This window comes from Narcine bancroftii, chromosome 2 (assembly GCF_036971445.1).
Source record: "Narcine bancroftii isolate sNarBan1 chromosome 2, sNarBan1.hap1, whole genome shotgun sequence".
Classification (NCBI taxonomy): Eukaryota; Metazoa; Chordata; class Chondrichthyes; order Torpediniformes; family Narcinidae; genus Narcine; species Narcine bancroftii.
Window position 1 is genome coordinate 334,770,665 of NC_091470.1, and position 25,210 is coordinate 334,795,874.

At 40.3% G+C, this 25,210-nt stretch overlaps 1 protein-coding gene across 7 annotated transcripts in view; it reads right to left on the reverse strand.

Annotated features, from left to right (window-relative positions):
* The window catches only part of snap47 (synaptosome associated protein 47), a 52,793-nt gene that overhangs the window by 16,025 nt on the left and 11,558 nt on the right, over positions 1 to 25,210 (reverse strand). For 4 of the 7 annotated variants that reach the window (XR_011352476.1, XM_069922137.1, XM_069922140.1 and 1 more), the window contains 2 exons: positions 17,032 to 17,522; positions 14,872 to 14,984 (listed from right to left, as the gene is read on the reverse strand). Coding sequence is in view for 6 of the 7 variants with exons in the window: in XM_069922137.1 (XP_069778238.1) it covers positions 14,872 to 14,984; positions 17,032 to 17,522 (604 nt within the window). In the remaining variant the exon portion in view is untranslated. Of the gene's footprint in view, positions 1 to 543; positions 625 to 1,196; positions 1,497 to 2,555; positions 2,632 to 14,871; positions 14,985 to 17,031; positions 17,523 to 25,210 lie in introns of those variants that run through there. The other 3 variants (XM_069922141.1, XM_069922142.1, XM_069922143.1) reach the window with 3 other exon arrangements.

Genomic DNA, 25,210 nt, shown 5'->3' on the forward strand with positions numbered 1-25,210 from the left:
TTTTTTTATTATTAGTTGTTTTTTTTTTGTTTAAGTTCTTTTTGTTTTTGTTTTTTCATATATATTCCTATATAATAAAAATTTTTTGGATTAATACTTAATTAATATTTTTTTTGTTTTTTATATATATCAATTTTTTTTTAAGATATATATTTTTTTAAATTATACTAATAGAATTAATTCCTCACTCTTTATCGTGGGGGTGGGGAGGGGGGGTTTAGGGGTTAAAAATATTTTTTTTTAGTCTTAGTTTTTAGTTGTTAGGGGGAGATGTCAAGATTGGTATTGTATTAACTATGTTACTTTATACTTGTATTACTTTATTTTGTATTTTTTTCTGTATGTGAATTACTTACTTTCTTCATATGTTAAAATTAATAAATAAAGTTTCAAGAAGTTACACATTTGAATAACAGCATATTAAAGATTGTGAATCAAAACAAAACAAAAAGTACAAGCTGAGTAAGTGACTCTCAAGAGAAGAGGAGGAAGTAAAGATGGATAAAAGCATCCTTTCCACATTTTTATTTGCAAGTCAGCAAAACCATTGTTGCCACCAGCACTTGTCGGCCCTGGGCAGGTAGAGACCATCAGTGCTTCAAATAGTACCACAGAAGCAGATGCCTAATGGTATGAGAAGAGATATAAAAATGAAATAAAGATGAATCAAGGTTCCTTTATTGCTATATACATAAAAATAATGATGCACAAGGTGGCCATTCAGCACAAGGTGTATGTCAACCTCAGTGAGGGGTGGTGGGGGTGGGGGGTGGGGGGGCGCGGTGGAATTATCCTATTGATTCTTCTTGCAAATTCTTGTTCAATTCATTTTTTTTTAATTTATTGTGAATATACTGCTACCATGCATTCAGGCAGTCTATTCACACCACCACAAACTGCTGCATAACAGAAATATCTCAAAATGTACTGGCTCTTTCACCAGCTGCCTTTCTCACTATTAGACATAGGCAGAGGAAAAATGTGATTAAAGAAAATTAATTGCATTGATATTTCTCCCCACATTCTGTTTGAAATTTACTTGTTTAAAACAAAAAGCCAATGCAGCCTCTTCTTGGGTGGAGAATGTCGGGATTCTGTCATGGACCCAATAATTAAAATCATGGTTTGCAAGTCAATAAGCAACAAATATGTGATAAATTTCTGACAACTGCTATATTTAAGAAGGATACTCCACAAATTCAAATTAATAGTCAAAGGGTTCTGCAATGCTACAATAAGCCACATACAGTGATTGATACCACTTCTATACACTCCTTAAAGCTGATAAAACAGTGAAGATCCTGTACGTTGTTGCATCTAGATAAATGCAATCTACACAAATTCAAGAAGCAACTTTTCAATCATTTGGTGGCAGATGAGGAGGACTCTTGTGATGACTTTCTCTGTGGGACACTAGAGTAGCTACCACATTCAGATGCGTCTTTTTTTCTTGAAAGTGGACACAATTAAAGCTTCTTAGTAGTTTCCTTTTCTTCCTGGATATGAGATAGGAGGCTATGAGATAGGAGGCTATGAGATAGGAGGCTATGAGATAGGAGGCTATGAGATAGGAGGCTATGAGATAGGAGGCTATGAGATAGGAGGCTATGAGATAGGAGGCTATGAGATAGGAGGCTATGAGATAGGAGGCTATGAGATAGGAGGCTATGAGATAGGAGGCTATGAGATAGGAGGCTATGAGATAGGAGGCTATGAGATAGGAGGCTATGAGATAGGAGGCTATGAGATAGGAGGCTATGAGATAGGAGGCTATGAGATAGGAGGCTATGAGATAGGAGGCTATGAGATAGGAGGCTATGAGATAGGAGGCTATGAGATAGGAGGCTATGAGATAGGAGGCTATGAGATAGGAGGCTATGAGATAGGAGGCTATGAGATAGGAGGCTATGAGATAGGAGGCTATGAGATAGGAGGCTATGAGATAGGAGGCTATGAGATAGGAGGCTATGAGATAGGAGGCTATGAGATAGGAGGCTATGAGATAGGAGGCTATGAGATAGGAGGCTATGAGATAGGAGGCTATGAGATAGGAGGCTATGAGATAGGAGGCTATGAGATAGGAGGCTATGAGATAGGAGGCTATGAGATAGGAGGCTATGAGATAGGAGGCTATGAGATAGGAGGCTATGAGATAGGAGGCTATGAGATAGGAGGCTATGAGATAGGAGGCTATGAGATAGGGCTCACAGGCACAGTAGCCAATCTTATCTTAACAGAAGAAAATCAACATCACTACTCTCTTGTGCATCACAGAATACTACAGCACAGAAACAAGCCCTTTAGTCCATCTAGTCCATTCCAAACAATTATTTTGCCTAGTCTCATTGACCTGTGGCCAGACATAACCCTCCCAATCATATACCTGGCTAAATTTCTCAAATGTAAAAATCAAACCTGCATCCACCTCTTCACCAGGCAACTCATTCCACACTCTGAGTGGACCTCCCAATGTTCCCCTTTCACCCTTAACCCATGACTTCTAATTTTTGTCTCACTGGAAAAAGCTTGCTTGCATTTACATTATCTATACCCACCGTAATTTTGTACACCTCTATCAAATTCTCAGATGTTCCAATCAGTCGTCTCCTGATGAACAGGCCTCTTGCATAGCTGGACCGAGATAAGGAGAACCCAATCAAAGGTGAATTCACACAACGCAGCGGGATCAGACAACATACCATATAACAGTTTATGGCATGGAAACAGGCCATCTCAGCCCTTGAAGTCCACACCGGTTCACTCAAACAACTCCGCTAGATCCCCCGCCTATTCTATGCCCATTACCCTCCAACCCACTCCTATCCATGTATATATCCAGCCTCCTCTTAAATGAAAGAATTGACTCTGCCTCAACTATTTCCTCTGGAAGATTATTCAATTCAACCACCACTCTGAGTGAAGAAGCATCTTCTAATGTTTCTCCTAAAATTTTTCCCCCTTACCCTCAACTTGTGACCTCTTGTTTCACCCTCCCCTGCTCTCAGGGGGAAGAGTCTACTTGCATCTAGTCTATCTATTCCTTTCATAATTTTAAACACCTCTATCAAATCCCCTCTCGACTGTCTATGTTCCAATGAATAAAATCCTAACCTCTTCAATCTTTCTCTGTACTCTAGGTATTTTAAGCCAGGCCACATCCTTGTAAATCTTCTCTGCACCCTCTCCTCCTTATCTATACCCTTCCTATAATTTGGAGATCAGAACTGAACATAATACTCCAAACCTGGCCTCACCAACACCTTAAACGGTTGCACCATCACTTCCCAGCTCCTATACTCTATGCTATGATTTATAACTCCAAGATTTCTTTGTTCTTGTGCATTCCCAACGTCCTCCCCTTTACTACATGTCCTATTTTGATTATTTTTTCCTAAATGAAGCATCTCACACTTCTCTACATTAAATTCCATTTGCCATCTTTTAGCCCAATTTTCCAGACAAACCAAATCCCTCTGTAATCCCTGAAAACCTTCCTCGCTATCCACCACTCACCTTATTTTCGTATAGTCTGCGTATTTACTTACCCAGTTAACCTCCCATCATCTAAATCATTAATATAAATTATGAACAGGGTACCTAGCACCGATCCTTGAGGCACGCCACTCATCACAGGCTTCCATCCTGACAGACAGTTGTCCACCATGACCCTCTGCTGTCTCTCCTCCAGCCACCTCTGAACCCATCTTGCTATTTCTCTATTAATCCCTAGTGACTGAACCTTCCTTACTAACCTTTCATGTGGAACCTTATCAAAAGCTTTGCTAAAATCCAGATAGACTACATCAACTGCCCTACCTTCATCCACCTTTCTTGTCACTTCTTCGAAAAACTCAACAAGGTTCGTCAAACATGACTTCCCCTTCACAACCCAATGCTGAGTGCTACTGATCAATCCCTGCCTATCCAGATATTTATTCACAGCATCTCTAAGAATACCCTCCATAACTTTCCCTGTCACCGAAGTCAAACTTACAGGCCTATAATTACTTGGCCGATACCTCATGCCTATTTTAAACAATGGAACTACATTAGCAACCCTCCAATCCCACAGCACCACACCCTCCTCCAGTGATTGTTGAAAAATCACTGACAGTGACTCCGCTATTTGCTCCCTGACCTCCCTTAACGTCCTGGAGAAAATCCCATCAGGACCAGGAGACTTATCCACTTTTACTGACCCTAGATGCTCCAAAATCCTCTCTTTACTAATCCCTATCTTTTCCATAACTAGGCCATTTGCCTCACTTTTCTCACACAGCCCAATGTCCTTTACCTTCGTGAACACAGATGAGAAAAAAATCATTTACTATCTCTCCCATTTGATACGGTTCCTCGCACAGTTCACCACTCCCATTTTCCAGTGGTCCTATTATATCCTTACCCTCCTTTTAGTATTCACATATCTGTAAAAACCCTTAGGATTCACTTTTACCTTATCAGCTATTGGCACCTCGTACCTTCTTTTTGCCTTTCTAATTTCCTTCTTAAGGTTTTTTGCTTCTTAAATTTAGCATATACCCCCCTCTTATCCCAAACCAATTTCCTAATTTTTCCAGAAAACCACAGTTCCCTTGAACTTTTAGCCTCGCCTTTCGATCTGACTAGCATGTAAAGATCCTGTACTCTCAATATCTCTTCTTTAAATACCCTCCAAATCTCCTCTACATCTTTTCCAGAAAAAAGATCAGCCCATACAATTTTCTGCAAATCCCTTCTCATTTCTTCAAATCTGGCCTTTCCCCACTCAAAGACCTTCATCCTCGGACCTGACCTATCCCTTTCCATATTTAAGCTGAAGCTAATGGACCCATGATCATTGAATCCAAAGTTCTCACCAACGCACACTTCCATCACCTGCCCTATTCCGTTCCCTAACAATATATCTAACACTGCCTCCCCTCTAGTAGGCACCTCAACATACTGCAGTAAAAAGCTATCCTGAACACATTGGACAAAGTCTAAGCCATCCTGCCCTCTCACTGCTTGTGTTTCCCAATCAATGTTAGGAAAATTGATATCCCTAACTATCACAACCCTATTTCTACTATACATCTCAGCTATTTCCCTGCACATTTGCTCTTCCAGTTCCCTATCCTCTTTTAGCGGCCTATAATATACCCCTATATTTGTAGCCTCACCTTTTTTTATTTTTTAGTTCAACCCACAGAGCCTCCCACGATGAGTCCTCCAGTGTATCTTGCCTCAGCACCGCTGTAATATCTTCCCTGACAATCAACGCCACAACTCCCCCTCGTACCCCGCCAATTCTGTCACATCTAAAGCAGCAAAATCCCAAAATATTTAACTGCCAGTCACAACCTTCCTTCAACCATGTCTCACAAATTGCTATCACATCACAAGGCCACGTGTCAATCCACACCATTAGTTCATCCACCTTGTTTACCATACTCGTTGCATTGAAATAAATACATCTCAGAGATCTTCCACCTTTAACTTTCTGCCTCTCACCCTCTCTACAATTGATACTATGGCCACTATTTATTACCTGCTGCTGTTCCACCTCCAGATTGTGTGAAAAAGCCTTTTTTCTTTGCCTAAAGACTCTGTTCTTGCTCTCCTTCCTGACAATAACCCTTGCCCCCAACCTTACTAGCAGATGCCCCTGCCAGGAGACTGGTACCTCTAGGATTTAGATGTAATCTATCCTTACAGTATAGGTCCCATCTCCCCCAGAAATGGTCCCAGTAGTCCAAGAACTTAAAACCCTGTCTTTAACTCCACCCCTTCAGCCACACATTCAATCTCCACCTGACTCTATTTTTCCCCTCACTATCGCGTGGCACAGGAAGTAATCCAGAGATTACACCCTTAGTGGTCCTTCTTCTGAGCTCCTTACCTAACTCCTTATATTCATTTTGCAGGTCCACTTCTTCCTTCCTACCAATGTCATTGGTACCAACATGAACCACAACCTCAGACTCTTTCCCTTTCCCCTTTAGGATGTTCTGAACATGTGTAGCCACATCCTGCACCCTGGCACCAGGGAGGTAAACCATCATCTGGTTTTCTTTATCTCATCTCCAAAAACCTCTGTCCAACCACCTCACCATTGAGTCTCCTATAACTATCACCCTATTCTTCCTATTACTTCCTTTCTGGCCTACAGAGGCTACCTTAGCCTGACTATCCCCTTCCTCAGTACTCAAGGAGGAGTTCCCAGTTGGATACTGAAGAACTATGTAGATGAATTGAAAGAAGTCCTTAAGGACGTCTTCAAAAAGTCATTGCAGTGGTCCATTGTCCACATGGGTTTCAAGGGAGGCATCATTATCCTCTTACCAAAGAGACCAACAGTAACAGGCCTCAATGACAAGTGTCTAGTGGCATTTACCTCCACCATTATAACGTTTCGCATGTCTGGTGATGGAATGCATCAAAGCACACCTCCCAGTCACTGCACCAACTTCAATTTGCCTATAAATAGAACCATTTCATTGACGATGCTGTAACCTTGTCACTTCACTATATCCTGTTCCACCAAGAGAACGACGTCTCATACACCAGACAGCTGCTCTATGATTTCAACTTGGGCTGGTGGAGAAGCTGTCCTCACTGGGACTAAATACCCTCCCTGTAAGTGGATTCTGGGCTTCCTAAGGAAAAAGACCATAGTCTGTCAGGGTTGGCAGCAGAACATCAAGTCTCATCATGTGGAGCACTGACACACCTCAGGGCTGAGTAAAATCTTAAAAATGGGTGTCAGAATAACAACCCAAGGCTCAATGTGGACAGGATGAAGATGATATATGTAGATTTCAGGAGGACCAGAAACAGCCACGCTCCACTGCACATTAATATCTCCGTATTGGAGAGAATAGAGAACACCAATTTCCTTGGACTCTACATAACAAGTAACCTATTCAAGATGCACAACATCTCTTCACTTGTTAGAAAGGAGCAACAACGACTGCACTTCCTGAGAAGACTGATGCTACTGATCACCATCCTGTCAACATTCTATAGGAGCTCTTACAGAACCGGTTTTGGTCAGCTATATCACAGAGTGGTATGGTTGCTGTGGAGCTCCAGATCAGAGGTCAATTCACAGCACCATAAATCCCACAGAGAGGATCACTGGCGTCTCCCTCCCCCATCCCCATTGACGTGTTTTATCTAGATAGTTGTATAAAGAGGACTCGTAAAATCAATGAGAACCCTACTACCCTGCACACAGCAGTTCCAGCTACTCTCGATGAGAAAACGATACAGGAATATCAGAGCCAGAACCACCAAGCTGAGAAACAGCTTCTTTCCACAGGCAGTGAGAATACTGAACAACTGCTCATAAAAACCTCATACACACCTCTGTGACTCTAATATTTATTTAACAATAATAATTTTTATTTTGTATAGACATACTGTGCATATGATTCACTTGTCTGGGTGTCCTGACGGAAGAAGTATTTGCAGAGTTTAACACCAAGGAGTGTAGAATGCTGGTTCATCAGGTTGCACTTGTACAATTGGATGATAAATAAACTTGAATAAAGTCTAATCTTTCCCTGTAATGCAGTTTCTCAAATCCCGGCACTCTCAATCTTATTGATATCTTTCCTGTAGGTAGGTGACCAAAACTGCACAGAATACTCACCCATGTTTTATCCAACCTCTACACATCTCAACTCCTGTACTGAATGTTTTGATTTATGAAGGTCAAATGTGCTCTTCACCATCCTATCTATCAATTATGTCACTTGACACATCCTTGGCTCGACTCTTTTACTAAATCCTTAAACTTGCAGTTTGTTCACAAGAAACAGTTTGAAAACAAAGGTGAATATGTCACACTACAGTTGTGCAGACAAAATGCTCAAACCTAATCCTGCAAATTCATAGCCTTGCATGAGAATGAACCTATCTGCATTTCCTATATCCCTGGGATTACTTTTTCTTCCATATTGTTCTTTTACACTTTGTTAATTAATGTTTAGAGAAATAACCATTAGATCTTTGTCATTTCCTGCCAAACACCTTCTAAAGTATCTACTTTTAGCACATAGCAAGTTTAAACAATGACATGGTACTTGCATATTACATTTTTAGGTTTTGAGATGTGATTTTTATTGTAGACATTGAAAATTTTAGATTTAAATTAGAGTCCATGCATCCCAAATTACACCACATTAACCCAGACACCATTTTTAAATGGTGGAAGGAAACCAGAGCCCCCAGAGAAAACCCAAGCAGACATGGGGAGAACATACAAACTCCTTACGGACAGTGAAGGATTCGAACCCAGGACCGGTTCCAATCGCTGGCGCTGTAAAGACATTGCGCTAACCACTATGCCAACCATGCCACACAGAGGGGTGTTTATTTTGGGGCTGTCTTTAAATATAAAAATATACTTTTAACTTTATAACTGTGGTATTTTAGAAATGAAGAGAACCATTTCAGCACGGGTTTGGGCAAATTCTGAAAATATGATAAACTTTCATAATGTTTTGGTCATTTTGCAAAACAAAATCTTCCAAACCAGCAGTTTTCAGGAGGTCTGATAACTAAATGCATTTGGAGCCCTCTACTGTCTATTTGTATAAAGTCCTCTAAGAGATATTAATAAATTCAGAAAAAAAATATAAAGTTCAAGGAACAAGACAAAAATAGGTGAAGAACTAATATCTTCTGTTCATCTTTTGAATCCACCTGAGGGGAGTGTTTTACTTACCCTTGCAAGCAATACCCCTATCTACACAGTAAACAAGAAAATCTGCAGAAGCTGACACAAAAGTGCTGAAGAAACTCAACAAGGCACACAGCATCTATAAGAAGTAAAAAGCAGTCAACATTTTGGGCCTGAGCCTTCATCAAGAATGTGGAAAAACCAGTGTAGACCTTTTTTTTTCCACATTCCCAACAAAGGGCTTAGGCCCCAAAATGTTGATCGCCTTTAACTGACTGAATAAAAAGGTGGTTCCAGAGTTTGATAGCCATGGGAAAGCATCAGTTCTTAAACTGAGAGGTACTAGTTTTCAGGTTGCTGTACCTTCTGCCTGAAGGTAGCAGTTAGAAGAGTTTGTGACCAATGTGGTGAGGATCCTTTATTCTGCTGTGAAACAGGAGAGTCTGCAGACACTGATTGTAGTCCAAACACAGAAATACAGGAAGAATTCAGCCAGTCTTGCAGCATCCATAGGAGGTAAATGATATTAGGGAAGTTTTGGGCCTGAGCCCTTCCTCAAGATAACAGTTTTAAAAAAAAAGACAAGTGTCTGAATTAAATACTGGGGAAAGAAAGAGGGAAAGAATGGGAGGGGAAGAAGTAAAGACTAACGAACAAAAGATGTTATCTACTGCATCTGGTGCTCCTGTTGTGGTCTTCTCTACATTGGAGAGACTGGGGACAGACTTGGAGATATCTTCCCTGACCTTGGTTCTGTCCGCTGCAATAGTGTGGATCTCCCAGTGGCCACCTACTTCAATTGTCCAGTCCATTCCCTTGCCAACATATCTGTCCACAGTCTCATGCACTGCCACACTGAGACCACCCACGAATTGGAGGAACAACACCTCATCTTTTGTCAGGAAATCAGATGGCATTAACATCAACTTCTCCAGTTTCCATGAAACACCTCCCTTTTCTTCCCTTGCCTCCTTCCCTCTAGTTCTGTCTCTCACTCCCATACACACTCCCACCTCTCCCTTTTCCTTCTTCTTCCTTGCACAAGCCAAAATCAATTCTCACCTTTCCTCTCAGCATATCCAATTAACACTTTTGGCTCTTGGTCTGGACTTCTCCCCCCCCCACCCCACCCCTTCCCATCTTCCCCTTTTATCTCTAGTCTTTAATTACAATGCCTGTCTGATTTTTGTTTATACTTTGAAGAAGGGTTAAGGCCTGAAATGTCAGTAATGTATTTTTACATCCAATGTACGCTGTAAGACCGGCTGAGTTCATGCAGCATTTCTGTGTTTATATAGTGCAATCTCAACGTCTACAGATTTCATGTTCCCTGATGACTACATCAGCTCCTTACAGAGTTAGGGAATTAGAGCTGCAGTTGGAGGAACTCTAGATCATTTAGGAGGCTTAGGGAGTGATAGAGAGGAGATACAGGGATGCCATCACACTTAGGAGAAAGGTAGTTGGGTTGACAGTCAAGAGAGGGAGAGGGAACTTGCTGTCAGTGCAAGGCATCTCTGTTGCCATTCTCCTCAATAACAGGTATACCATTTTAGATACTGTTGGGAAGGGACAGCCATGGCTGTCAGATCTCTGGCAGTGTGTCTGGTCTCATGGATAAAAAGGGAATAAAGGAGAAGAGGCAAGCTTTGGAGATAGGAATTCCATAGTTCGGGAAACAGATAAGAGGTTCTGTGGAAGAGATAGAGAATCCCAGATGATACGTTGCTTCCCTAGTGCCAGGCTCAGAGATATTTCAGATTGAGTTCACAGCATTCTCGGGAGGGAGGCAGCTAGATGTTGTGATCCATGTAGGGACCAATACACGAGTTGGAAGGGTGAGGAGGTCCTACAAGGAGAGTTCAGGGAGTTAGGTGCTAAGCTGAAGGACAGGACCTCCATGGCTGTGATCTTAGTATTGCTACTTATGCCACGTGTTAGTGAAGTTAGAAATAGGAAGGATGCTGCAGCCTAACATATGGCTAAATACGGTGCAAAAGGGAAGGCTTCAAGTTTCTGGATCACTGGGCTCTCTTCTAGGAAGAGTGGGACCTTTTCTGACAGGAACGTGAATCTGAACAGGAGGGGGACTAATATCCTTGCAGGAAGGTTTGCAAGTGCTGCTTCCGGGGCCTTAAACTAGATTTGCATGAGGATGGGAACCAGAGAGCCAGAGCAGATAGAAGAGTGAAGGAGGAAAAAGCTGATGTGAAGTCTGGATGTAAAGTCAGAAATCAAAGGGCTGCGTGTTGTGGAATTGTTCTCAGATGCATGAACAGTATGTCAATGCAAAGAATATTGTAGGAAAGGCAGACAAGCTTAGAGTGTGGATTGGCACGTGGAATTACGACATTGGCCATTAGTGAAACTTAGTTGCAAGGATAGCCGGACGGCAGCTCAATATTCCTGGGTTCGGTTGTTTCAGACACAATAGAGCAGGGGGATGGAAGGGGGAGGAGTGGCATTGCTCATCAGGGAAAATATTACAGTGTGTTCAGGCAAAACAGACCATCTACTGAGCCTATATGGGTGGCGTTGTGTATGCACTCACACAATTAAGACTCGGAGACGTGATGCCTTCTTATCCTTTACTTCTATTGGACTAACATGGCTGCTGACACACAGGGTTATATATATATGGAAGGGTACAAGTATTTGGAAAGCCAGGAATTGACTAGGGATAGTCAACATGGGTTTGTGCGTGGTAGCTCGTGTTTAACCAATTCTGTAGTTTTTCAAGGATGTTAACAGGAAAGTAAATGAAGAAAAGGCAGTGAATGTTGTCTACATGGCCAATATAAGGCCTTTGACAAGGTCCTACATGGTAGGTTAGTCAAGAAGGTTCAGGCGCTCAATATTTATGGTGAGGTCATAAACTGGATTCAACATTGGCTCTACGGGAGAAGCCAGAGAGTGGCAATGGATGATTGCTTCAAAGATTGAAGGCCTGTGACTAGTAGTGTGACTCAGGGATTAATGTTGGGATTTTCTTTGGCTTGGCTTCGCGGACGAAGATTTATGGAGGGGGTAAAAAGTCCACGTCAGCTGCAGGCTCGTTTGTGGCTGACAAGTCCGATGCGGGACAGGCAGACACGATTGCAGCGGTTGCAGGGGAAAATTGGTTGGTTGGGGTTGGGTGTTGGGTTTTTCCTCCTTTGCCTTTTGTCAGTGAGGTAGGCTCTGCGGTCTTCTTCAAAGGAGGTTGCTGCCCGCCAAACTGTGAGGCGCCAAGATGCACGGTTTGAGGCGATATCAGCCCACTGGTGGTGGTCAATGTGGCAGGCACCAAGAGATTTCTTTAGGCAGTCCTTGTACCTTTTCTTTGGTGCACCTCTGTCACGGTGGCCAGTGGAGAGCTCGCCATATAACACGATCTTGGGAAGGCGATGGTCCTCCATTCTGGAGACGTGACCCATCCAGCGCAGCTGGATCTTCAGCAGCGTGGACTCGATGCTGTCGACCTCTGCCATCTCGAGTACTTCGACGTTAGGGATGTAAGCGCTCCAATGGATGTTGAGGATGGAGCGGAGACAACGCTGGTGGAAGCGTTCTAGGAGCCGTAGGTGGTGCCGGTAGAGGACCCATGATTCGGAGCCGAACAGGAGTGTGGGTATGACAACGGCTCTGTATACGCTTATCTTTGTGAGGTTTTTCAGTTGGTTGTTTTTCCAGACTCTTTTGTGTAGTCTTCCAAAGGCGCTATTTGCCTTGGCGAGTCTGTTGTCTATCTCATTGTCGATCCTTGCATCTGATGAAATAGTGCAGCCGAGATAGGTAAACTGGTTGACCGTTTTGAGTTTTGTGTGCCCGATGGAGATGTGGGGGGGCTGGTAGTCATGGTGGGGAGCTGGCTGATGGAGGACCTCAGTTTTCTTCAGGCTGACTTCCAGGCCAAACATTTTGGCAGTTTCCGCAAAGCAGGACGTCAAGCGCTGAAGAGCTGGCTCTGAATGGGCAACTAAAGCGGCATCGTCTGCAAAGAGTAGTTCACGGACAAGTTTCTCTTGTGTCTTGGTGTGAGCTTGCAGGCGCCTCAGATTGAAGAGACTGCCATCCGTGCGGTACCGGATGTAAACAGCGTCTTCATTGTTGGGGTCTTTCATGGCTTGGTTCAGCATCATGCTGAAGAAGATTGAAAAGAGGGTTGGTGCCAGAACACAGCCTTGCTTCACGCCATTGTTAATGGAGAAGGGTTCAGAGAGCTCATTGCTGTATCTGACCCGACCTTGTTGGTTATGTGATAAATTGGATCAGCAAGTTTGCAGATAATACTAAAATTGGAGACATTCAAAGCTTTCAAACCCTCTAGAGGGATCTGGACCAACTGGAAAAATAGGGTGAGAAATTGTAGGTGAAATTTAATGCAGAGAAGTGTGAGATGTTGCATTTTGAAAGAACAAACCAAGAAAGGATATGCACAGTAAATGGCAGGGCACGGAAGGGTGTAGTAGAACAGAGGGATTTGGGAATACATATACATAATTCTCTGAAAATGGGGTTATGGGTTGTAAAGAGAGTTTTTGGCTGTTATGTTATGGCAAAGTTGTAAATTCATTGGTGAGGCCAAATTTGGAGTATTCTAAGTAGTTTTGGTCACCATAGAAAGATAGAAATAAGATTTACAGAATGCAGAGAAGATTTAATAAAATGTTGCTGGGACTTCAGGAATGGAGTTACAGGTAAATGTTAAACAGGTTAGGACTTGATTCCTTGCAGTGTGGAAGGATGAGGAATACAAAATTATGATGAGCACAGACAGAGTAAATGTAGACAGACTTTTTCCACTAAGCTCAGTGATTAAAAACCACAGGATATGGATTAAGAATGAAAGGGGAAAAGATTAGGGGAACATTAGAAGGGGAACTTCTTCACACAGAAAGTAGTGGGAGTGTTGAAACAAGCTGCCAGCTGAAGTGGTGAATGTAGGTTCAATTTTAACATTTATGAAAATTTTTGACAGGTACATGGATGAGAGGGGTATCAGGGGCTGTGTGCCAGTCAGTGGGACCCAGTGTGACACAGACTAGAAGGACTGAATGGCCTGTTTCCGGTGCTGTAATTTTCTATGGTTGTATGATTTAAGAAGTAGCCCTTTCGGCCTTTCAAGCCTGCCCCACCATTCTATATGACCTTGGTTGATCAGCCCCTGGTCTCATCTTCTCTTCAGCACCAGTCCCCCATAGCCCTCAATTCCCAATCTTTCAAATGTTTATCTAGTTTCTTTTCAAGTATCCCAAACATTGAACAGTGAAGAACCAAATAATAGGCAGTCAATTGCAATATCCAAATCTTGCCATGTAATTTCTGGATCACAGCTCATTATGTAGACCACACATGTCAAATTCAGGCCCGCAGGCCAAATTTGGCCCGTGATATAATTATATTTGGCCCGCAAGATCATATCAAATATGTATTAGAGCTGGCCCGCTGGCCGCCACGCCAGTATAGCGCATGCACAGCTAATACTACAAATCCCAGAATGCTTTGCAAATGCATTGGCGCCGGCCCGTCAGCCCGCTAATCGCCCCCACCTCCTCTGTTTACTTTCATTAGCACCTGCGACCTGTCGCCCAACTCACATGTAATAAACCCCTTACGAAAAATGGCCAAACGAAAGTCAGAAAACAGGACCTTTCAAGACAGGTGGGAGGCAGACTATATGTTCATCATTTTAAAAGACAAACCTGTTTGTCATTGAAGCAAGTTGTTATTTTTTTGACTTGTTGGCTTGTGAAAAAAAATACATTTAAAAGGAGCTTAAAGGCTATAGAGAAATATTATTCATTGAATATTTTATTTCTCATTTGTTAATGCTTCTTCTGGAAAAAGTTTAACCAAAACTATTATTAAACATTTATTTTAATAAGAAAAAGTTTAACATTACATGTTGAAAGAAGAGAAAACATGCAGATGTTGGTGAAAATTTTCAATAAATATTTAGTTTGGCCCACGACTTAGTCCAAGTTTTTAATTGTGAATTTGAGTTTGACACCCCTGGTGTAGACACTTTTTACTGTGACTTCCTTCTCACAAGTGCTAACTGTATAATTGTGTAAGTTTGTTGTCACCATTACCACACTTTCCGGAAAACAGGCTTAAAAGTGGACCATGTCGTTACAGAAACAATTGGGACAGTTGGTTTAAAGGGCCATCCATCTCATAGCATTTCATCTACATATGGAAAAGATCTTGGGGAATGCACTTACCTGTCTCAGCTCTTGAGCTTCAGCATCAGAGACTGTCTGCTCACACACCTGTTGAGACATTTGTTCACCACCTCCTGATGCGGAATTCATTACCCTGTCCAAGAAGCCAGTTGCTGGTGAAGTAAATGCAAACAGCTATTTATTGAGTTTAGAATCCACCAGAAGTAGCTGTGCCTATCTTTGGTCACTTAGACACAAGAAACAAAACCAATCCAACGAAACATAAAGGAAAAAAGCAACAGAACTGATCAGCAGAACTGCTTAATGAGAAAAGACTGAAGAAACGGAAAGCTCTGACAAAAGCTCTAGGCAACATGGTTAGCGTAGCAGTGAGTGCACCAGCACCAGGAACCCAGGTTGAAATCCGACACTGTCTGTGAGGAGTTTGTATGTTCTCTCTGTATCTGCATGGGTTTCCTTCTGGAGCTTCGGTTGCCTCCCACTGGAAGAATGGGGTTTTAAGTTAATTGAGTGTAAATGGGCAGCACAAGCTCATGGGCCAAAGGAGCCTGTTACTGTGCTGCATGTCTAAATTTAATTTAAATTTAAAGAAAAAAGTATACACTTTAAATTTCACATTATGTCATTAAAAAAAACATTTCACTTTAAATCATGTTGGGTCAATATGAAAAGAGTACTAGTAACCAATACATATTAGGTGAACAAAAGTGCATATTAGGAATGTTCCTTCAAAAGCTGAAATTAAAATCTACTGTCATAAGAATACTAAGAGTCAATAATTCAAAATCCCAGTCACTCTTTTTGAGGCATACAAACATATTTTACCCTCAAACTTCAGAACTTATCCATCAGTGTTTTCCAACACTTACAGCCAAAATATCACCTTCACTACACAAATCTTCAATTGCACTAATTTGCTATCACTTCAACCCACACAAATGTCCACTCATTGATTGCTCCTCCATTGTACACGAAGTGCGTAATAATTCATACCTTGAATTCATTATTCCATTTCTATTTTTTTTCCAACTTCTACCATCTACCCTAGACCTACATCATCCGGGACCAGCATCATACATCTAGGAATATACTGCCCTTGTACAAAAGAGGTAAAAGAGCAAACTAATGCTTATATTTTAGAAATGGACAGACAATATACAAAGAAATATCATGAACCAAAGTGTAAAATGACAGCACATTAAAAAGTAATGATCCAAATATTAAATTTTAATGGAAATTTAGAAATGGAAAGATGTGAGAATACTTGTACACAATCTTTTGAAGTTGGTATGACAATTTGAAGATATAGCATGTTCGAATTTTAGACATCTGTTCTGAAATGTTGAGCTAAAACTGTGAATTTACTGGAATGACATCACCAATGATGAGCTTTTACACAGAGTGGAAAACTGGAAAAAATAGTTTCTAATGACAAAAAAAGTTAATTTGCAAGGGATGGCATTTGAAGATGACTGGCCTTAGGACCAGAGAAAATTGGGAGGTGGGGGAGGGATTTTAAAAATGGAAATGAGAAAATGCTAAATGAAATCAAGTTTCGATAGCAACTTTCCAAGGAAAATTAGATTTTACAGGAAGCAAATGTTGGTGGGCTGAAATTCTACTAAAAGAATAACAAAAAGATGATGTTCTGCACAATATCCTTCCAATTAATACATTTAAATATTATTCACAAAATTAGATAGATGTATTAATAGAACATTTCATCACAGTACAGGCCCTTTGGCCCATGATGTTGTGCCGACTGATATAAACCTATTCAACAATCTAAATCTTCCCTACCTCACACCTACAACCCTCTATTTTTCTTGCATCCATGTTCCTGTCCTTTAAGCGTCCCTGTTGTACCAGCCTTTAGTAATGCATTCCAGGCACCCACCACTCTGTATGTAAAAAAAAAACTTACCCTGGCATCTTCCCCAAACTTTAATACCCTCACCTTAAAAAGATTTAATTCAATACTAAAACTAAAATGCTTCCAACCTAAGCAAAAGGTTGCCATGAATGAGTCTGAAAATAAATGGAATGAAAATTAATTGAATAACTTTTAATGATAATGGGAGGATGGAGTGAGCCAGAGGAAATGAATTTGTATAAAATAGGTGAACATTCAAGTCCTTCCACTGTTTCTAAACATTCCCACAAGTTTCATATTTGATAATAATTTCATATTCTGCATACCTGCATTCCATAGGGAGCTACCCATGCCAAGGTTTTCCGAAACAGAAGAATCCTCCGATCTGAAGAATCCTAACATGTCCTCTTTAATTTGCACTTTTTTGGAGTATTGAATCTCTAGAATGGAAATAATGTCATGCATTCTTGCAGATTGTAAGGTGAATGAGATGTCAGGCTTCCCAATAAACCTCTGGCGGACGACAATCTCATAAGGACTCTGCACTTTCACATCATCGACCTCTGCCCGTTGGTATTTGTGCACAAGCTGTTCATTTGAATCACTGATTTCCAAACCTGAGCAAAGAACCGCGAGTGCACCCTGTTTCAGGTTGGGCTCTGGACCCTGGGAGTAAAGGATGGGAACTTTTATTATTAAGCCATCCTTTCCAAAAGCCGAAAACGGAGATTCTGGCTTGGTCTTCGTTTCCTGTTGTGACTTTCGGGGACGACTGCTAAACGGCCACCACGGTGGAGATTCCAGCTCAGTTAGCAGCCTATTACACAAGAAATGTGTGTTACATATGGAATTTAGAGGCACAAACGCATCAAAAGAAAAAAAAAGAATTAGTCAATGATTTGTAGGATACTAATTAACTTAGCTACATGCTAGACCGGCAACAATTTCAAACACTAGTTGCAAAACTGAAACAAATAAATCTAGTGATTTGATACAAAAATGCTATATCTGGGAAGCTGGTGCATTACTGGATCACCATTGTTACTTTGGAAGAGAACCAATTTTATGGACTGAACCCAGATGTAGCTCTTTTTTCTTTTTTTCGAAACTTTATTTATTAATTTTAACATATGAAGAAAGTAAGTAATTCATGTACAGAAAAAATAGAAAATAAAGTAATACAAGTACAAAGTAACATAGTTAATACAATACCAATCTTGACATCTCCCCCTAACAACTAAAAACTAAGACTAAAAAAAAATATTTTTAACCCCTAAACCCCCCCTCCCCACCCCCACGATAAAGAGTGAAGAATTAATACTATTAGTATAATTTAAAAAATATATATATATATTTATTTATTTATTTTTAAAAATCGATATATATAAAAAACAAAAAAAATATTAAGTATTAATTATTAATCCAAAAAATTTTATTATATAAGAATATATATGAAAAAACAAAAACAAAAAGAACTTAAACGAAAAAAAAACAACTAATAATAAAAAAAACTAAAAAAGAAAAAAAGAAAAAAAAAGAAAACATATATAGAAAAAATATAATAAAAAAAATTTTAAAGAAAAAATGATTAATTCAAACTTTTTTAAATTGTATATAATCAATAAATGGGGTCCACTTAAACTCATAAAAAGACATCTTATCTTGTATAGAAAAAGATATTCTTTCCATAACCAAACAAAACTTCATCTCTGAATACCACCTATCTAAAGACAATACATTTCTATTCTTCCAAGTAATCGCTATACATTTCTTGGCCGCTGCCAGCGCTAAGTAAATAAAAGAGATCTGGTAATTATCTAATTCTAAATCAATCAACGGTTGCATATTCCCTAATAAAAATATATCAGGGTCTAATACAATATGAAGATTATATAGATTATTAAATACAGATTGAATACCTTTCCAAAATTGTTGTAACCGATCACACAACCAAACAGCATGTAAAAAAAAGTACCAGAAACCTGATCACAACTAAAACAAAGATCTGACTTACTAAAACTAAATTTTTTTAATTTTTCGGGTGTTAAATATAATTGATGTATAAAACTAATTAATCATCGCCAATCTAGCATTAATCAATTTTCGAACACTATTACGGCAGATTTCAGACCATTCTTCTTCAGTTATTGTTAAACTTAAATCTTATTCCCATTTCATTTTATCTTTATCCCCATCTATTTTACTTTCACTTTCCAACAAAATACGATACAAACCTGATATATAACCCTTTTTTGGAAATGAGAGCACATATTTCTCAAAATCAGTTTCAGACAATAAATTCATTTGACGACCGCATATCTGTTTTACAAAAGATCTTAACTGATAATACATAAATATAGAATAACCACTTATATCAAATCTCTTTTGCAATTCTACAAAAGAACAAAAATTACCTTCTAAAAAAGTCAGATAAATTATGTATTCCTTTCTCCTCCCATTGTTTCAAAATAGTATTAGATACCGTGAAAGGAACAAGTTGATTATTATATAATGGTAATCTTCCCAACCAAATCCTCAATTTGTTTTCTCAAATAAACAATAAATTCTGGCTTTTGTAGTAACATATTAAATCTCCATCTTAAAGTATGTTGTGTAACTTGAGAACTTTGATATTCCAGTAATAACAATGAATGGTCCGAGACTAACCTTGCCTTATAATCCACAGATATAACCTTATCCTGTAAATGTGCCGAAATTAAAAAATAATCAAGTCTTGAAAAAGAATTATGTCGATAAGAATAAAAAGAAGTCTTTCTGTGTAGGATTAAATCTACACCAAATATCAACTAAATTCAAATCTTTCATCATATTAGCCATATGTATCGCCATCTTAGATTTCTTAATTACCTTTGGATACTTATCCAATAACGGTTCTAATACCATATTTAAATCCCCCCCAATCATCACATTGGAATTAGCTTGTCCCAATAATAAAGATATTTCTGTAATAAAAGCAGTGTCTTCAACATTTGGAGCATAAACATCAATCAAAGTCCAGGCTTCATTAGAGATCATACAATTCAACTTAAGTAGTCTTCCTCCATTTTTCTCCTCGTCTTGCAATTGAAACGGTAAATTCTTATGTACCAAAACCGCAACTCCTTTTGCCTTTGAATTAAATTAAGAATAGAACACTTGTCCAACCCAGTCCTGCTTAAGTTTCAAATGTTCTTTATCTGTCAAATGAGTTTCCTGTAAAAAGGCCACATCTACTTTAATTTTTTTTTAAAAAAGCAAGTACTTTCTTACGCTTTATAGGATTATTCAAACCCTGAACATTAAGAGAAGCAAATTTAAATTTCGACATGTCTTACAACAGTTAGAAAAAAAACCCCAACTCTTACCCCCTTACCCTCTCTTAATACGATCAAAAAAAAAGAAAAAAAAGGAAAAAAAAAGGAAACAAAAAAAACCACTTCACTCTTTAATCTAATAATACAAAAAAAAGAAAAAAAAACGGGTAAGGAGGTTAAAAATACCCCCTCCCGTCTAAACCGCGCAATGCGGTCACTCCCAAAAAAAATGGGTGTGAGATAACTCACACGTAGCAGATGACTTTCAGAAAATAGTGCCTATTCAATTCTCTCCCCCAACTCTCACTTCATCTTAAACTAACATCATCATTATTTAATATCCCTTTTTTTGAAAAAAAGCATTGAAAAAAAAAAAGGACAACTCTTCTTTTAATCAGCTCCAACTGCCGAGTCACCATTACGACCATTCCTTCTTGGAGCACGGCTCTTTTCTTCCATCTCTTGTCTCCTTGGAGATCGCAGCGGACTATATCTCTGTTGAAACTGAGTGATTGGCAGCTCTTGAGCAAATGCTCTAGCTTCCTTTGGAGAATCAAAGAACTTTGGTTGGTAACCATCTTGAAAAACCTTCAAAACAGCTGGATATCTAAAGGTTGCCTTATAACCTTTCTTCCACAACAACTCTTTAGCAGGGTTAAATTCCCGTCGTTGGAACATAACCTCTTGACTCAAATCCGCATAGAAGAAAACTCGATTATTTTGAATCATCAAGGGTGATTTTCTCTGTTGTGCATTTCTAATAGCCACTCGTAAAATTATTTCTCTGTCATAATAATTCAAGTAACAAACCAAAACAGGTCTTGGACTTTGACCTGAAATAGGTCTTCTACACAAAGCTCTGTGAGCACGTTCCAGTATTATACCTTCCGGGAAATGTTCTTGACCCAGCACCTGCGGAATCCATTCAGTAAAAAATTTTCTTGGGTCTGGTCCCTCCATACCTTCCGGCAAACCAATAATCTTTATATTGTTCCATCTGGATTGGTTTTCCAAATAATCAATCTTTTTCACCAAATTTTTATTTTGAGTTTGTAAGTCTTCAACCATTTTGGTCACATCAAGAACTTGATCCCGTATTTCATCTATATCTTCTTCACACGAATTAAATTTATCTCTCACTTCAAGCTTAAAAGCTCCAAATTCAGCCATCTGTTGAGAATGTATTTTCACCAGGGTATTAAACCTAGTACCAAGTTCAGTCATAATCTTGGATAATCCCTGCATTGTATAAGATAATTTAGATTCATGATTCACAAGAATCTTTTCAATTGGAAGAGATTCTGGCTCAACAGATTCCTGCTTCTTCTGCATAACCAAAGGATCTTCTGTTCCTTCTTTCATTCTGGTTGCCTTCCTTGTAGTATGACTGCGTGTGGAAACCCCAGCCACAGCCTCTCCAGCAGTGACTGGAGGATGCTGGCTGGGGTTTTCCCCAGTCCATAATGTATTAAGTTCTCCCAGTACATCAAGTTGTATAGGTTCTTCTATCTCAAGAGGTGCAGTTTGCAGCGCCACCGCTACAGTTGACAGATGCTTTTCCCAGCCGGTGTTTCAGCTGGTAATACTTCAGCTGATGATACTACAAGCGGTTCATTCATAACATTGCCGTCAGATGCTACTGCGCATGTGCGAACCTGAGTAACTCTTTGTTCTAAAGGCTGTTTGGCGCCCTCTTTAGGGGGCTCTACCGATGTAACATAGAGCTCTGCATCCGAACACTGTACCTCTCTCCTGGGATCCATTTCACGCTGAGTCCCGGTGTCTTTTCTACAGGTAGGCTCCAAAACTTGAACTTTTGGAAAATGTAGTTTTTTGATGATCTGTTGTCATTTTTTTTTGCTCTTTTTCACCAATTGTACCATCAGAAGTTAAATTAACAGCACTGAAGTTATCTAAACTTTTAAAGAATTTTAACGGGCATTTCTAGACAAAACAATAAGATAGAGTCAGGAGAAGACTGGAAGGCACGTCTGATCCTTACGCCATCTTGCCATGCCCCCCCCCCCCCCAGATGTAGCTCTAATCTCACTTCACCTAGCTAATTCTCTCAGAGTTGAAAAATAATTGCAGTCCTAACAGCACACAAATGTGCTGGAGAAACTCAGCAAGTCACAGCTGCATGACTTGCTGAGCTTCTCCAGTATATTGGTGTATCACACTCCAGCATCTGCAGATTTCCTTGTTTAACTGCAGTCCTGATTCTACATTTTGGTGGTACGTAATATTGACAGACAACGCTGGTGGAAGCGTTCTAGGAGACGTAGGTGGTGCCGGTAGAGGACCCATGATTCGGAGCCGAACAGGAGTGTGGGTATGACAACGGCTCTGTATACGCTTATCTTTGTGAGGTTTTTCAGTTGGTTGTTTTTCCAGACTCTTTTGTGTAGTCTTCCAAAGGCGCTATTTGCCTTGGCGAGTCTGTTGTCTATCTCATTGTCGATCCTTGCATCTGATGAAATGGTGCAGCCGAGATAGGTAAACTGGTTGACCGTTTTGAGTTTTGTGTGCCCGATGGAGATGTGGGGGGGCTGGTAGTCATGGTGGGGAGCTGGCTGATGGAGGACCTCAGTTTTCTTCAGGCTGACTTCCAGGCCAAACATTTTGGCAGTTTCCGCAAAGCAGGACGTCAAGCGCTGAAGAGCTGGCTCTGAATGGGCAACTAAAGCGGCATCGTCTGCAAAGAGTAGTTCACGGACAAGTTTCTCCTGTGTCTTGGTGTGAGCTTGCAGGCGCCTCAGATTGAAGAGACTGCCATCCGTCCGGTACCGGATGTAAACAGCGTCTTCATTGTTGGGGTCTTTCATGGCTTGGTTCAGCATCATGCTGAAGAAGATTGAAAAGAGGGTTGGTGCCAGAACACAGCCTTGCTTCACACCATTGTTAATGGAGAAGGGTTCAGAGAGCTCATTGCTGTATCTGACCCGACCTTGTTGGTTTTCGTGCAGTTGGATAATCATGTTGAGGAACTTTGGGGGACATCCGATGCGCTCTAGTATTTGCCAAAGCCCTTTCCTGCTCACGGTGTCGAAGGCTTTGGTGAGGTCAACAAAGGTGATGTAGAGTCCTTTGTTTTGTTCTCTGCACTTTTCTTGGAGCTGTCTGGAGGGCAAAGACCATGTCAGTAGTTCCTCAGTTTGCGCGAAAGCCGCACTGTGATTCTGGGAGAATATTCTCGGCGACACTAGGTATCAACATCCATTGGAGCGCTTTCATCCCTAACATCGAAGTACTCGAGATGGCAGAGGTCGACAGCATCGAGTCCACGCTGCTGAAGATCCAGCTGCGCTGGATGGGTCACGTCTCCAGAATGGAGGACCATCGCCTTCCCAAGATCGTGTTATATGGCGAGCTCTCCACTGGCCACCGTGACAGAGGTGCACCAAAGAAAAGGTACAAGGACTGCCTAAAGAAATCTCTTGGTGCCTGCCACATTGACCACCGCCAGTGGGCTGATAACGCCTCAAACCGTGCATCTTGGCGCCTCACAGTTTGGCGGGCAGCAACCTCCTTTGAAGAAGACCGCAGAGCCCACCTCACTGACAAAAGGCAAAGGAGGAAAAACCCAACACCCAACCCCAACCAACCAATTTTCCCCTGCAACCGCTGCAACCGTGTCTGCCTGTCCCGCATCGGACTTGTCAGCCACAAACGAGCCTGCAGCTGACGTGGACTTTTTACCCCCTCCATAAATCTTCGTCCGCGAAGCCAAGCCAAAGAAGAAGAATATTGACAGGAATCAAGCAAGAGTATTTTGTGTCTTAAAGCTGTGGACTAGAAAATCAAACCAGCTAGATTTTTTTTTAATGGGAAGTCATCAATCTGAAACCTCTGAGCAAGCAAAAAATAAACATGACTGAATTTGCAGAGAACGTCGCAATTTCATGTAAAGCAAACCAATGAGTGAGAAAAATTACTACTACTGTATGTAAAAAAAAAGTTGAAAACATTGCCCAATGCATCTAAAGTTTTATAACCTATTTTACAAGATCCTTATGGCCCCTGCAATTTTGTAACTTCATTCCATTATCAACCACATTAACAAAGACTTTATCCTAACTAATCCTACTTATCTTGCCTGCATTTGGCCTGCAGTTGCTTTCTGCATCTACTGCACACTTTAAAAGTCAGTCTCGGGTTGTGGCAGTTGCTATATGTCCTGAATAGACCAGCCTCAATAGTTTACCAGGTTATATCAAACAAAATTAAAAGGCAAATCATGTTAGTGGGGCTGATGAAGTGTCAACTCTAGACATGATTGCAAATGCCTTAAAATAACCACAATTCGACCATATCCTCCTCATCTTCTACTGCATTGATGTTATAGTCTATTTTCCTCAGAACTTATTTCCACCACCATCCCCATTTTCAAAGAAGCTTCAAACACATTTTTGATTGTGATTTATTTTTCCTCCTGCCTACAGAGGGATCAAATGCACAACCCTTAACATCTACCATAAAAGTTAAAGGTTTTTACAGAACTCTTTTTAAAAAAAAAACTCACATCGATATAGTGACATTAAAAAAAATTAACATTTGGGAACAGGAAAAATTTCTTACACCAGGGAAAATATGCATCCATAAAAGAAAACAATCAATCATCCCAAATAAATCTAGCAGACCAGCTGAGACTTTTGCTCTTTTCAGTTACATTGTTCTAAAGAGATAAGGGCTTATGTTTCATTTATTTAGATAATGAAATTGTGTGTAGTGGCAGAATAGTGGTCTCACCTTTATCCCCCACTCACGTACTACCTAAAGTAATCCCTTACTCACCACAGAGCACCTATGGCATTGAATGTTCTGTGGTGAGAAAGGGATTACTTAAGATGGGATGTGAGTGAAAAAAAGTTGAGAACCAATGCAGTAGAATAACCAACTGTCCATACAACATTCACAGCCTCCCCAATAATGAAACAGAAATGTTTGAAGGGCCAAGTGCATCGAAGAGAATTCATAGCAAGGTCCAGCTGGCCCATGTGAAATGAGGAAGTTGCATTCCTAGAAAACTGTCTTATCAGAGTTTTTCATCACACTAAGCCTTGTTATTTGTATACACCAAGAAACAAGCGTTAAGTGTTTTTAAAAAAATGTTCATTGCAGTAAACTAGAAAATCTGCAGATGCTGGAGTGCAGTGCAGTGTTTGAAAGTGCTAGGGAAACTGCAGCACTT